We start from the raw sequence: 14,326 nt of genomic DNA on the forward strand, positions 1-14,326 counted from the left end.
GAGGCCATGTCCCCGTGTTCTGGTCTCCCCACCAATGGGAACAACTTAGCTACCTCTGTCTTATCATAACTTTAAATGTTTCTATAAGATCTCCTCTCATTCTTCTAAATTCCAGTGAGTAGAGACCCAGATTGCACATAGGCCAACCCCTTCATCTCTGATGACCCTCCTTTGTCCCGCCTCCAAAGCCAGTACATCCTTCTTCGTCAGGAGGCCAGAGCTGCACGCCGTGCTCCAGATGCGGCCTCACTGGGACCGTGCACAATTGCAGCAGAATCTCTCTGCTCCTGAATTTGTCTTCTTGACAGCCTGCTGCACATGTAAACCAACCTTTTGCAATTCATGCACAAGCACTCCCAAGTCCCACTCAGCACACTGCAATCACTTGCCATTTAAATAATCTCATCTTCCATTTTTCCTTCCAAAGTGGATAACCTCACCTTGACCCACATCGTACTCCATCTGCCAGACACCTGCGCACTCACAACCTATCGATGTCTCCCTGCAGCCTCTCCCACATCCTCTGCACAATTTGCTTTTCCATTAAATTTAATACCGTCGGCAAACATACCGTCCCCTCTACCAGATCACCAATGTGTACCGGGAACAGTTGCAGGCATCCCACTCGCCAACAAGACCTTGGGTTAGTGATGCCGCAACCAAGCAGCTGTGATCTTTTAACCTGTGGTCCTGTGCTCCTCCCCCTTCCCCACACCCAACCCCTTCCTGGCTCGTTTATTCAGGCACCTGCCTGCTTTTGGCTTCTCCCTTGACGAAGGGCGTGGGCACAAAACATTGGCTACCTTTTGACAGGCCCAAGGAAACCTTCAGGGAAAATCTTACTTGACAGACCTTTAGGGGTTAATTGAGGAAGAGACAAGCCGGCTCAATAAGGGAGATGCAGCAGATGTGTATGTGGATTTTTAGAAGGCATTTGACAGGGTGCCACACATGAGGCTACTTAACGGGATAGGAGCTCATGGTATAACAGGAGAAGTACCAGGATGAGGAAAGCATTGGCTGATCGGCAGGACACAGAGTGTTGGGATCCAGGGATCGTGTTGTGGTCGGCCGTGTGGTGTTCCACAGGGGTCTGGGTCGGGGCCGCCTCTTTTATGTTGCATATTAATAATAATTTGGATTCTGGAATGAATGGGTTTATGGCTAAGTTTGCAGATGATATGAAGGTAGGTGGAGTAGAGGGAACAGGGGAGGCTGCAGAAGGACTTGGGAGACCGGGCAGAGAAGTGGCAAATGTCGGAAAGTGTTCGGTCATGCACTTTGGTAGAGAAAGAGATAAACGGATAGACTTGTTTTTCATAGGGAGCAAATATAAAAGACCCAGATGCAAAGGGACCTGGGAGACCTTGTGCAGGACGGCCTGAAGGTAAACTGGCAGGTTGAGTCGGTGGTGAAGAAACACTGCCGTTCATTTCAAGGGGAATAGAACTTAAGAGCAGGGATTTGATGTCGAGGGTCTATGAGGCACTGGGGAGACCTCACATGGAGCGTTGGGAGTAGTTCTGGGTTCCTCATTTAGGAAAGGATGTGCTGATGTTGGAGAGGGTCCAGAGGAGGTTCACGAGGGTGGGGAGCTGGAAGAAAGGGGACAGAGTGGTTTTGCAGATGCTGGGGTTGAGTGCAGTACACGAATGTGCTGGAAACAACCCGTGCAGCATCCATAATTACCTAGGAGCAGAAGTCGGCAATTCAACCCATCGAGTCTGCCACGCCATTTAATAATTTCCCCACTCAGCCCCCATCTGCCTGGCCTTCCTGTGACACCCTGGTTAATTAACAACCCTATCAATCTCGGCCTCCAATGAGCCCAGCCTCCACAACCACCTGTGGCAACAAGTTCCACTGATTCACCGACCCCTGGCTGAAGTAATTCCTCTCTGTTGTAACTGGCTGGCTTTAATCTTGAAGTTGTGCCCTCTTGTCCCAGACTTTCCCACTGTGGGAAACAACCTTCCGACATGTACTCTGTCCATTCGACATCCGAAACGATTCAACGAGATTCTCCTAAATTCCAATGAATACCGGCCAGGAGCTGTCAAGTGCTCCTCATATGATAACCCTTTCGTTCCCAGAATCATCCCAGTGACACCCCTCCGAACCCTCTCCAACATCAGCGCATCTTTCGTCATCTCCCTGTTTACGTTGCACACATACGCGCATTCTCTTGCTTGCACTGGCCCTTTTCGTGGCACTGACTGTTGAACATTTATATTTTAATTTTTAAAGATTTGGACGTACAGGCCATTTTGGCCCACGAGTCCGTGCCACCCAATACACCCCTGGAACGTTTTTGAAGGGGGTGGGGAGGAAAACGGAGCCCCCGGAGAAAACCCATATAGACATAGGGAGAACGAAAAAACTCCTTACAGACACAGACAGCGTGGGATTCGAACCCCGGTCTCGACCGCTGGCGCTGAAAAGGTGTGGCACTAACTGCTACGCCAACCAGGCCAATGTTTAATACCTCTCTTTTTCTGTCTGGCATACCATGGGTAATTACAGCGGTTGGTGTATCATGCGTACGTGTGTGGCTGAATTTCGGTGAATCTGGACATCATCATGAGCCTTTTCCAAATTAAACAGTTTCCCACACTGTCTGCTCCAGTCCTCGAACAAAGATATCTATTTATTTATTGTGAGATTTAGTAAATTTAGTAACAAAGATATCTATTTATTTATTGTGAAATTTAGTAACAGGCCTTTCCAGCCCACGAGCCTTTGCCACCCAATTGACCTACAATGCCCGGTATGTCTTGGAGGGTGGGAGGAACCCAGAGCCCCTGGAGAAAACCCACTCAGACACAGGGAGAACTTACAGACAGCACGGGATTCAAACTGAATTCTCTGGCACTGTGACAGCTTGGCGCTAACCTGCTGCGCTCAAGCTGTGCTAAAGGTTGGGGAGTTGTATTGTCGCCAGGCTCTCCCATCTGACCAGCTTCACTACCCAGAATCATATCCAGCCCAACCTTCCCCATCTCCACTGGGCTTGTCGGTAAACTCTCACCATCCCTGTTTCATTGGTGTGCTCCCGCTCTCTGACTCTCGCTCTTCCTGCCGAAGCAGGTGGCACTGTATTTGTGCCAGTTGACATGTGGAGATTCCATGCCCATAATTTGCAAGGTGAGGATCATTTTAAGGGAGGGGCACATTGCTGGTGAAGGTCATTTGGGCAGGAGAAACATTACCCCTGAGAGGTATCAGGGGTACTGATCCCACTGCCTCGCTCTCTCACCAGAGCCCTGTGTCGGTCCCCACAATGATCCCGCTTCCCTGCTCTCTCCTCACAGCCCCGTGAAGATCCCCACACTGATCCCACTGTCCCATGTCAGTCCCCACACTGATCCCACTGTCCTACTCTCTCCCCACAGCTCCATGTCTGTCCCCACACTGATCTCACTGCCCTGCTCTTTCCTCACAGCCCCGTGTCGGTCCCCACACTGATCCCACTGCCCCGCTCTCTCCCCAGGGCCCCACGTTAGTCCCCACACTGATCCCACTTCCCTACTCTCTCCCCACAGCTCTGTGTCGATCCCCACACTGATCTCACTGCCCTGCTCTTTCCTCACAGCCCCTAGTTGGTCCCCACTTACAAATAAAAAGTTTACAGGTACACTACAGTATCCCATGTAGCTTTGCTAAGTATATAATGTGGTGTTCACACATTGTCCACGTCGTATAACACCCAATGTCACAGAACGTATGGTGGACGTTAACCGGTGCAGACCTGTACTGTGGTATTGCCAGCGAATTTGATGGTGGTGTGGATGTACTGAGCCACACAATAGTAGGTGAACACCGTTTCTGCTCCACCTCCCACCAAAGTAGGTTTTGGGAAGGGTGGGGAGAAAGATTGACGAGGAATTGGTGCCCCACTCGCTTGACGTAACGGGGAGTGTGGTGGCTCAGAGGGACCGAGTGTGGCCAGGCGGCCCAGTATCCTATGGGCTGGGAGAAGGAAAGGTGGGGTGGGAGATTGGTGGTTGTTGCCACTCTTGACCTCCTCCTCTTCCTTCCTTCAGACGCCCCAGTGTCCGAGCTGCACGACCTCTTCTGCAAGAAGCTCCAGCAATGCTGCGTGGTGTTCGACTTCATGGACTGCGTGGCGGACCTGAAAGGCAAGGAGGTGAAGCGGGCCGCCCTCAACGAGCTGGTGGAGGGCATTGCCACGGGCCGGGGCCTTTTGATCGAGCCCATCTACCCCGAGGTGATCAAAATGGTGAGCAACGGGGAGGGCAGTGTGGTGGTGGTGGTTTCCTGATAGCGGGCACTGATTCCCACCCACCCCTGCGCTTTACCCCACCCCCCAACCCCCTGCAAGCCCATGTTCTCACTCATGGGTCAAGAAGGGGACCAGGCTCACGGGAGAGACGGCTGTGAAGCCAGGTCCAATGAGCGGCAGGTACGGTCCCCTAAGCTGTACACAAGCATACGTTTCACAATCGGTGTAAAAAGGAAATTAACATGCACACAAAAGGTGAGTGGCCTAAAATAATACTTTATTGATTTTCATGTTAAGCATCTGGATCATTTGCCTATAAGCTTTGTTATTGAATGAGTTTGGATTGAACCATTTCCAGTCACTTTAATAATCAGAATCCATGAATTGACAGGTGTTTATTGTGATTAATTTATTTCAACATTGCATCACATAAAAATAAGAAATACTCGTTGATGTTTTACTAATGGAACAACAAACTGAACAACGTAGATCAAAGTGCAGATCTTAACTCAGTATGTCACTTGGTAGGATGCAACCCTACGTGTGTTATATTAAAACATGCCAGTACCGTTCGATCAGCCATGAGAGATGGACTGGGCCAAAACTATCTGGAAGCGGTTTCAAGTTTACACTCGCACTAGCATCCAGTCCACCCAGACTGAGGTCACAGGATCAAAAAACTGTGCACACTGTAAGATTTTTGGCATCTACAGACTGCTCAGAATTAGAGGGAACGTTTGGTGGCTGGGCCTATTTTAATTCCGCACGCCATTCCCACACTGACGTGTCTGCCCGCGGCCTCACACGCTGCCAAACCGAGGCCGCCCGCAAATTGGAGCAACAGCTCCGACTGGGCGCCCTCCAACCAGACAGCATGAGCATCAATCTCCAGTTGGCAGTAATCCCCCACTTCCTTCGAGTCTCTCTCTCTCTTTTTTCCCTCTCCCTCCGCGTCCTTCTGTCCTAGCTCCCAGCCCCTTTCTCTGATAGGCGGGACAGGAGCTGCAAAGCATCACGCCGGAAGTCAATAGAAAGGATTGTCAGAGCGGCTGAGAAGATCACTCCTTTTCCTCTATTCACCAGAAGCTTAGCTCAAATGGGGCTCTTTTCTATCCAGCACACAGGGTCGTTGACCCACAACCATCAAGGAGGAGGTACAGCAGCATCAAAGTCGGGATACAGGCTGGGGGATAGGTTCTTCCCACGGGCTCCGAGATTGATGAATGGTGTCCCACACGCTGGATGGAAAGGGTCCTTGATAATTCTTTGAGTCCTGTTTAAGCAATGCCCCCAGGGAATGTTGTCAATAGAGGAAAGGGAGGCCCCAGTGATCTTCTCGGCCTCTGTATTGATGCTTTGCAGCTACCGGACCTAAAAGTGATGCAGACGGACAGGGCCCTCTCAGCGGTCGCTCCTGTAAAAGATGATCGAGGGGCACCCTTAGCTTTGCCCTCCTCAACTTCAGAAGAAGTGTAGGCTCTGCCGCGACTTCCTGACTGACAAGGTGTTGTGGGTCCAGGATAAGTCGCCTTATGGATGCTCACCAAGGAACTTTGTGCTCTCCACGACAGAAGCGGTGAACGGTCAACTCTTGTCCTTCTGAAGTCCGCAGTTGTGTCCACCATGAGATTTTGGTCGTTGTTCTCGTGCTTCCTCTCTGGAAGCTGACTCATTGTGATCAGTTTCCCCATCCCAGTGAATGAATGCCTGCCTCCACCCCTCAAGGATTTCTGGCCATTCACCCAACGTGTTCAGGCTGTGGAATCCTTTCCTATTAATCCCCCCCCCCGGCTGCAGCTCCTCCCTCACCACCACACAGGGCCCTAAACAGACCTTCCAACTCTTCCCTTGGGTGTCCATGGGAGTCGTCCACTGCTCGCCTTGTGGCCCCTTCTACGTCGGAGAAACCGGGCACAGACTGGGAGATCACTTCGCTCTGTCCGCACCAGTGACGGGGATCTCCTAGTGACCGACCCCCTCAGTTCTGCGCCCCGCTCCCATGCTGGCCTGATTTGTCCTCGGCCTCATGCACTGCCAGGCCAAGGCCACCCGTAAATTGGAGGAGCAACTCCTGATTTTCCGTCCGGGCCCTCTCCAACCAGACGGCATGGACGTCGACTTCTCCGGTTTCCTCTGGCCCTCTCCCCATTCTCTCTCTCTTCAGCTCTCCATCCCTTCCCTGTCCATTCACACAGCCATCCCCCCTCCCACTGTTTGCTGGTGTGCCCTCCCTCCCTCATCCACCTATGACCTCCTGCCTGTGGGACCGTGCCCCTCCCCCCCCCCCAACCATTCTGTTCGGGTGCCCGCTGACATTTTGCCCAACCCTTGATGAAGGACTGAAGCCTGAAACGGGTTACATATCTTTATCTGCTGACCAGCCGAGTCTCTCCAGGGTGTGAGAGGAATGGATGGGTGGTGAGAGTCCAAGGTCAGGGTCTTTATTCCTTGGAGCGTAGACGGATGAGGGCTGATCACAGAGCCATCCGGGGAAGAACCTGACACACAAATGTGGTGGAGAAACTCAGCAGGTCACGCAGCTTCTGGAAGAAGGAGAGGGCGACCAAAGAAGCAGGAATGAGCTCGAATAAAGGAGGTGGGGAGGAGGGAAGAGATCATAGGGGAATAGATTGGGTGAATACAGCGTCTTTGGCCAGAGCTGGCATAACAGGAACCAGAGGACATAGGCTGCATAGCTGCATAGGTGAAAGGTAACTCTTTAATACAGTGGATGGCTGGAGGAAAGGGTTGAGGCAGGGACCCATGGCTTGGCTTCGCGAGCGAAGATTTCGGAACGGGGCTGACCACGTCTGTCGCAGGCTCGCTGGTGACCAGCGAGGCTGAGGCGGGACAGACATGCCCGGCCACAGCAGCTGCAAGAGCAATTCTGTTCTGGGCTTGGCACTGCTGCGTCCATGGTCCTTCCTCCATCTCCTTTTTTCCTCAAGGCCGGCCCTGCGCGCGTTCCCGAAGGAGGAGATGGACTGGCGAATTGCCTGGCCACGCAATCAGAGGCTGGAGCAGACCACTGCCGATGATCAACGTGACCTTAAGAAGGTTGAGACAGGAATTATATTGGAATGTTTAAGAAAGAATTGGAAGGATACATGGATAGGATGAATCTGGAGATGTTGTGGACAGAAAAGGTTTTCAAAGCTTGCGGAAGGATCTGGACCAGATAGAAAAATGGGCTGAAAAATGGCAGATGAAATTTAATGCAGACGAGTGTGAGGTGTTGCATTTTGGAAGGACAAACCAAGGCAGGACATGCATGGTAAATAGCAGGCCACTGACGAGAGCGGCAGAACAGAGGATGTGGGAGCGGTCGGGCACTGAGGAGTGCGGTAGAACAAAGGGATCTGGGATTGGTCGGGCACTGAGGAGAATGGTAGGACAGAGGGATCTGGGAATGGTCGGGCACTGGGGAGAGCGGTAGAATGGAGGGATCTGGGAACGGTCGGGCACTGAGGAGAACAGTAGAACATTGGGATCTGGGAATGGTTGGGCACTGAGGGGAGCAGTAGAATACATGGATCTGGGAAAAGTCGGGCACTGGGAGGAATGGTAGAACAGAGAGATCTGGGAATACAGATACACAATTCCCTGAAAGTGTTGTCACGGGTTGTAAAGAGAGCTTTTGGCTCATTGGCCTTCATAAATCAAAGTATTGAGTGCATGATATTGTGTTAAAGTTGTATAAGATATTGGTGGGGCCAAATTTGAAGCATTGTATGCAATTTTGGTCACCAAACTACAGGAAAGATATTAGTGAAATAGAAAGAGTGCAGAAAAATTTACTAAGATGTTGCCCGGACTTCAGGAACTGAGTGACAGGGAAAGATTAAACAGGTTAGGACTTTAATCCCTGCAGTGTAGAAAAACGAGGGGAGATTTGATAGAGGTATTTAAAATGATGAAGGGGATAGACAGAGTAAATGTAGATCAGCTTTTTCCACTGAGGATGGGTGAGATACAAACCAGTGCACATGGGTTAAGGGTGAAAGGGGAAAAGTTTAGAGGGAACAAGAGGTTGGGGTGGGGGGGGAACTTCTCCAGTGGGTGATGAAACATTTAACATTTAAGAAAAGTTTAGACAGGTGCATGGATGGGAGAGGTACAGAGGGTGATGGGCTGGGTGCAGGTCAGTGGGACTAAACAAAAAAAATGGTTTGGCATGGACTAGAAGAACTAAATAGGCTTCTTTCTGTGCTGGAATGTTCTATGGTTCACCTTATGGTCCTCCAGTGTTTTGACTGGTGCTCCAGGAAACGAAGTTCTGACTGTCACCTCCTCAAAATCTTATCCACCTCTATTAAGTCTCCTCTCATCGTTCACCAGTCCAACAAGAAAAGCCCTAGTTCTGTTACCTCGCTCCTTATTTAAGACACCGAGGTAACAAACCCTTTCGACCCACCGAAATGTACCAATTAACCTCGAGTCCCCGGTATCCGGGAACGCTCAGAGGAAAACCCCCCCCCCCCGCCGGCACAGGGAGAACGTACAAACTCCTCGCAGGCAGCGCCAGACTCGAAATCCCCGGTCCCAGTCGCTGGCGCTGAAACAGCATGGCGCCGACCTCCAGGCAAACAGTGTCATGTTACTCGAAACCAGGCAACCACCTGTAAATCTCTGCACTCTCTCCGAAGCATCCGTTTATCCTTCCTGTCACGAGGTGACCAGAACTGAATGCAATTGTCCAAGTGTGGTCTGGCCTGAGTTTCACAGAGCTGCAATGTTACCTTACTCAATACCTCTGACTCCCCTGGAGCAGATTTTAGATTGAGATATGCAGTGCAGGGATCTCCTGGTGGCCATCCATTTCCATTCTCCAGCTCATTCCCTTGCCGATGTGTCTGTCCATGGCCCTCATGTACTGCCAGGCAGAGACTACCCGTAGATTGGAGGAACAACACCTCATCTTCTGACTGGGGCACCCTCCAACATTAATCTCGACTTCTCTGGCTTTCATTAAAATCCCCTCCCCTTCCACCCCCCCACCCCCACGTCGTCATCGTCTCTCCATCCCGTCTCCTTTCGTACAGACATGAGAAATCCTCTCTTATCACAGACCTTTCGTTGGTCTGGATTCCTCCCCTATTGTTTGAAGTTGGAGACTTTCTAATCTGCTTCTGCCTTTTCTGATTTTTTTTTCCTTGAAGAAGGGCTCAGGCCCGAAACGTCGGCCAATTGTCTTTGTCTCCTAGAGACGCCGAAAAGACCAACTGAGTTCCTGCAGCATTTCACAGACTCTGTAGCCTGTCCTGTTTCACTCAACACGGCAACGTGTCCTTCCAGCCAATGAGGCCATGCTGCCTAAATCCCCCAATTGACCAACATCCCCCATACGATTGTAGGGTATGGTGGAGAACGTACAAACTCCTCGCAGACAGCGCGGGGTTAGAACTCAGGTCACTGGCTCTGTTACTCAGTTGTGCTCAGGTGAAACAGATGTCCCCCAGGATTAGATGCAGCAGCTCCTGGAGAAAGAAGCTAGTTCCCCACCCCATCTAAGCCCCTGGTAATCTGGAATACCCCTGTTGTGAGGGGTGTGGGTAGGATGTGTTGGTTGGTGTGGGTACGTTAAGCTGCAGGACAAGGTTCCATGCTGGGTAACTCCCTGTGACTGAGGGAAGGGAGATGTCCAGGCCCACTGAATGATTGGTTCCAGCTGGGGAAGGCCAGGCCTGTCCTTTGTGGTTGAGTGGAAGGAAAGGGGCATGCATGCTGGAGCTTGCAGCAAGGCTGCCTCACCCACATTGGAAGTGTGCACTGAGAGGTGTGCAGTTGAAACCTGCCACTGCTCCCTGGGCAAAGGCCAGGAAGAAGGAAACTGAGGAATAGTCTCACTGCAGGGAAACAAGTACGGCTTCTCTGCTCCTCCTGATCCCTCCCCACCATGTCTGTTTCCCCCTGACCCCCTGTGCTCCCCCGACACTCTGTACCCCCCTGACCCCCCGTGTACCCCTGTGACCCCCTGATCCCTCCTCACCGTGTCTGTCCCTCTAGCAGTGTCCCCCTGACCCCTCTCCCACCGTGTCCCCCTGACCCCTCTTCCGTGTCCCCCTGACCCCTCTCCCATTGTCCCCCTGACCCCTCTCCCATTGTCCCCCTGACCCCTCTCCCATATGTCCCCATGACCCCTCTCCCACTGTCCCCCTGACCCCTCTCCCACCGTGTCCCCCTGACCCCTCTCCCATGTGTCCCCCTGACCCCTCTCCCATGTGTCCCCCTGACCCCTCTCCCATATGTCCCCCTGACTCATCTCCCACGGTCCCCCTGACTCCTCTCCCACTGCATCCCCCTGACTCCTCTCCCACCATGTCCCCCGACCCCTCTCCCACTGTCCCCGACCCCTCTCCCACCGTCCCCCTGACCCCTCTCCTACCGTGTCCACCTGACCCCTCTCCCACTGTCCCCTGACCCCTCTCCCACCGTGTCCCCCTGACCCCCTCCCACTGTGCCCCCTGACCCCCTCTCACCATGTCGCCGACCCCCGTGTACCCTGACCCACCCTCCCGTCCACCCTCACCCCCCCCCCGTGTCCCCCTGATTTCCTCCCCACCCCCCCACCATGTTCCCCTGACCCCACTGACATGTCCCGATGCTCCCAACAACTCGGGCAGTCCAGTTACCGTAGCGGTTAGCACCAGCATCCCGGGTTTGAATCCAGCACTTGTCTGTGAGGCATTTGTCCGTTCTCCCTGTGACCTGTGTGGGCATTTCCCTGGTTGTCTGCTTTCCTCCTGACGGACTTGGACCAGCAGGTGGATCAGTGGGATGTCAGTATTTGTGCAGCACAGGCCATTGCTGTACATCTGATTTTAAAAATAGTTAAAATGTTCGGTGCTGGTCACCTCATTACAAGAAGAGTGTGGAATCTTTGGAGAGCATGCAGCTGAGATTGACCTCAATTGGAGAACATATCGTACGAGCAAGTAGATGTTCTCGATGGTGGGGAGGGTTTTGCCCTTGATGTCCTGGGCCGTGTCCAATACCTTTTGCTGGGCTTTAGACTTGGGGGTATTTATGCCCCCTGTACCAGACCATGATGCAGCCGGACAGCAGACTTCCACTACTCATCTGTAGAAGCAAACAGTACTGTGAATGGTCGGGCACTGAGAGCGGTAGAACAGAGGGATCTGGAAATACAAATATATAATTCTCTGAAAGTGGCATTACAGGTAGAGAGGGTCGCAAAGAAGAGTTTTGGCAGGGACGAGGAGTTGCAAACTCTGGGGAAGCAGCTGAACTGTGTCGGACAACAGAATCGGGGAGACCATGCTTCCGTTAAGAAGGAGGAGAAACCCTACAGAAAGATGTCTAAGGCAACGGACCAGTGAGGGGCTCAGGGGAGGAAGGACCCACATAGAATGTGGGCTATTGGCGACCAGCGGCTAAAGGACTCACACACAGGCTGACAGCTGCTGGAGATGGACTCATGGGAACCAGGTATTGGAACCGGGATTCTAAAGGATGCTGAAGTCAAGAATGGTGAAGGATCAGAAGGATCAGAATCAGGATTTATTGTCATGAACAAGTCACAAAGTTCACTGTTTTGCAGCGGTGTCATAGAGCAAACTTTCAAATTATAACCATCTTACAACATGACTATAAAAAAATTTAAACAATAGTGCACGAAAATTCAGGCAGTGTCTTTGGTTCATTGATTATTGAGGAATCTGATGGCAGTGGGGAAGAAGCTGCCCTTATGCTCATCTTTAGACTCCTGTACCTTTTCCCCGATGGTAGCAGAGTGAAGAGGGCCTGGCCTGGGTGGTGGGGGGTTTTTGAGGATAGAGGCTGCTCGTTGAAGACTCTGCCTCATGTCGATATCTTTGACAGAGTGGAGTCTGGTGTCTGTGACGTTGCAGGCCGAGTTAATGATCCTCTGGAGTTTATTCTTGTCCTGAGAGTTGGCGCCTCTGCTCCAGACAGTGATGGAACTGGCCAGGATGCTCCCCGCGGTGATCCAGAGGCGATCTGGGTGGTGGTAGCCAAATCCGTTGGTTTCAGATGAAGCAAAGGAAATTTCAGGCAAGACGCCAGATTTTCACTCATCAGAGTGGCGAGTGCCTGGAACGCATTGCCAGGGGTGGTGGTGGAGGAGGCTGGAACATTAAGGGCATTTAAGAGACTCTAAGATAGGAGGCAGGCACATGAATGAAAGGATTATGGGTGTGAGGAAGGTCAGCACAACATCGTGGGCCAAAGGGCCTATCTCGTTCTGGAGCGTTTGATGTGCCTGCTTCCACCACACTGTGTGTGTAGAATCGTCCTCTCCCTCCCTTCTAAATCCCACCACCCCCCCCACACTCCTCATTACACCTTCTTGTCTTCGATCTGCTCCCCCCCTGCCCCACTCCAGGAAACGGAATTTAATTTTAAAATTTTATTTTTTTAATGGGGCAGCATGGTGACAGACCCTTTTGGGCCCCCGAAACCCTTGCCACCCCAGTGTAACCCTATTTCCCTCCCAAACCCTGTGCGTGTCTGAAGGGTGGGGTTAAACTGGAGGAAGCCCACACAGACACGGGGAGAGCTTACAGACTCTTTGCGGACACTGCCAGATTAGAACCAGGGTCACTGGCGCCATAGCAGCAACGCACTGACCGTTCCACCCATCATAGTCGCTGCTTACCTCACCTCTGGCCCCCATGAGCAAAGACGTTGAGGAATTACAGCATTCAGCTGCAGAGTGTGCAGAGAGGAACCACATGAAACGCACTCGGATTTCGTCAAGTCATCTGCAACCCGACGAAACAGCGTTCTCCGATCCTCGGTGCAAAAACATGCGGGCGCACACCCAGACACAACAGACGCACGCTATACATGCAAGTCAAGTGTTCATCGAGACAAATAAATGTTGTTTTGTGAATGCGAGAGTCTTGGAGCAGTTCCTTTGGTCATTCTCACTGCCTGTGGGAAGAAGCTGTTGCTCAGTCTGTTGGTGCTGGCTCGGATACTCCTGGATCTCTTCCCCAACAGGAACAGCTGAAAAACACTGTGTGCAGGAGGAGAAAGGGGGTCCTCAATGATTTTGCGCCCCCTCTTCAGACAATGATCACATCGATGGGGGTGGGATAGAGACTCCAGCGATCCTCTCTGCCACCCTTATGGGCCTGTGGACTGACCTCCGATCCATTTATCTGTAGTGACCGTACCCACACTGTGATGTAGCTGGCCAGGATGCTCTCAATAGAGCTCCTGTAGAAGGTTAACGTGAAGGTGGCCAGTGATTCACACACAGGCCAGTCACTGGATCTTCCAGCCCATGCCGCCCAAACACCCTTGCGTGACTGATCGGCCTGGGAGGGAACCGGAGGTGGAAGGGACATTTTGGGAAAGTTGAGGCGAAGGGGGCCCATTTCCACGTCGGGTTGTTCTATGGACAGATGTGTCGTTGTGGAAAGGGCGGGGAATGAAATTGGTGGCCACTGGGAGATCGCCACTATCGCTGGGCCCAGACTGCATCCAGTCTCTCCAGGGGACCCATAACAGGAGCAGTAGATGTCAGATCCACGTGAATTGTAGCTTCAGCTGGTTCCCTGCCCCCAGTCCCACGCTGACGTGAGTCTGTCTATGGTCTCAGGCACCCGCCCACGAACTGGAGGAACGACTCCTCTTATTCCATCTGGGCACCCTCCAACCAGACCTCTGGTTTCAGCAGCCCCCAGCCCCACCTTCTCCCCGACTCTCTCGTTCCCTGCCCCTCTGTCTCGTTTCCTCAAGATTCATAGTGTTAACCCTCTTCCCCAGATCAATCCTCACCAGTCCTCTCCTGCCCTCTATTGGTGTCCAGCTGTGTCCCCTTGCCTATTGGCCTGAGCTCCTCCCCTGCTCCTTCCTTTTTATTCAGACTCCTGCCTGCCTTTTGCTCATACCTTGACGAGGGGATATGTAGGCAGCTGTTCCCCTACAGACGCTGGTCTGACGTACGATGTTTCGAGGTTGAGTGGTACAATAGCGTGACTCATTATTTATGTTCATGTAATACGTTAAAATAAGGCCATCGCAAACGTCAGTGTTTTTTCCAATCAATGTCGATAATTCATCTAAGGTGAATTCTTTGATCAAACACTTTTA

At 52.1% G+C, this 14,326-nt stretch overlaps 1 protein-coding gene across 10 annotated transcripts in view; it reads left to right on the plus strand.

The window, feature by feature from the left end:
* ppp2r5b (protein phosphatase 2, regulatory subunit B', beta) overlaps window positions 1–14,326 on the plus strand; it is a 183,108-nt gene that overhangs the window by 151,324 nt on the left and 17,458 nt on the right. For 8 of the 10 annotated variants that reach the window (XM_069893815.1, XM_069893819.1, XM_069893816.1 and 5 more), the window contains one exon: window positions 4,044–4,240. In XM_069893815.1, the coding sequence (XP_069749916.1) occupies window positions 4,044–4,240 (197 nt within the window). Of the gene's footprint in view, window positions 1–1,323; window positions 1,388–2,421; window positions 2,443–4,043; window positions 4,241–14,326 lie in introns of those variants that run through there. The other 2 variants (XM_069893824.1, XM_069893822.1) reach the window with 2 other exon arrangements.

The sequence above is a fragment of the Narcine bancroftii genome, chromosome 8 (genome assembly GCF_036971445.1).
Source record: "Narcine bancroftii isolate sNarBan1 chromosome 8, sNarBan1.hap1, whole genome shotgun sequence".
Lineage (NCBI taxonomy): Eukaryota > Metazoa > Chordata > Chondrichthyes > Torpediniformes > Narcinidae > Narcine > Narcine bancroftii.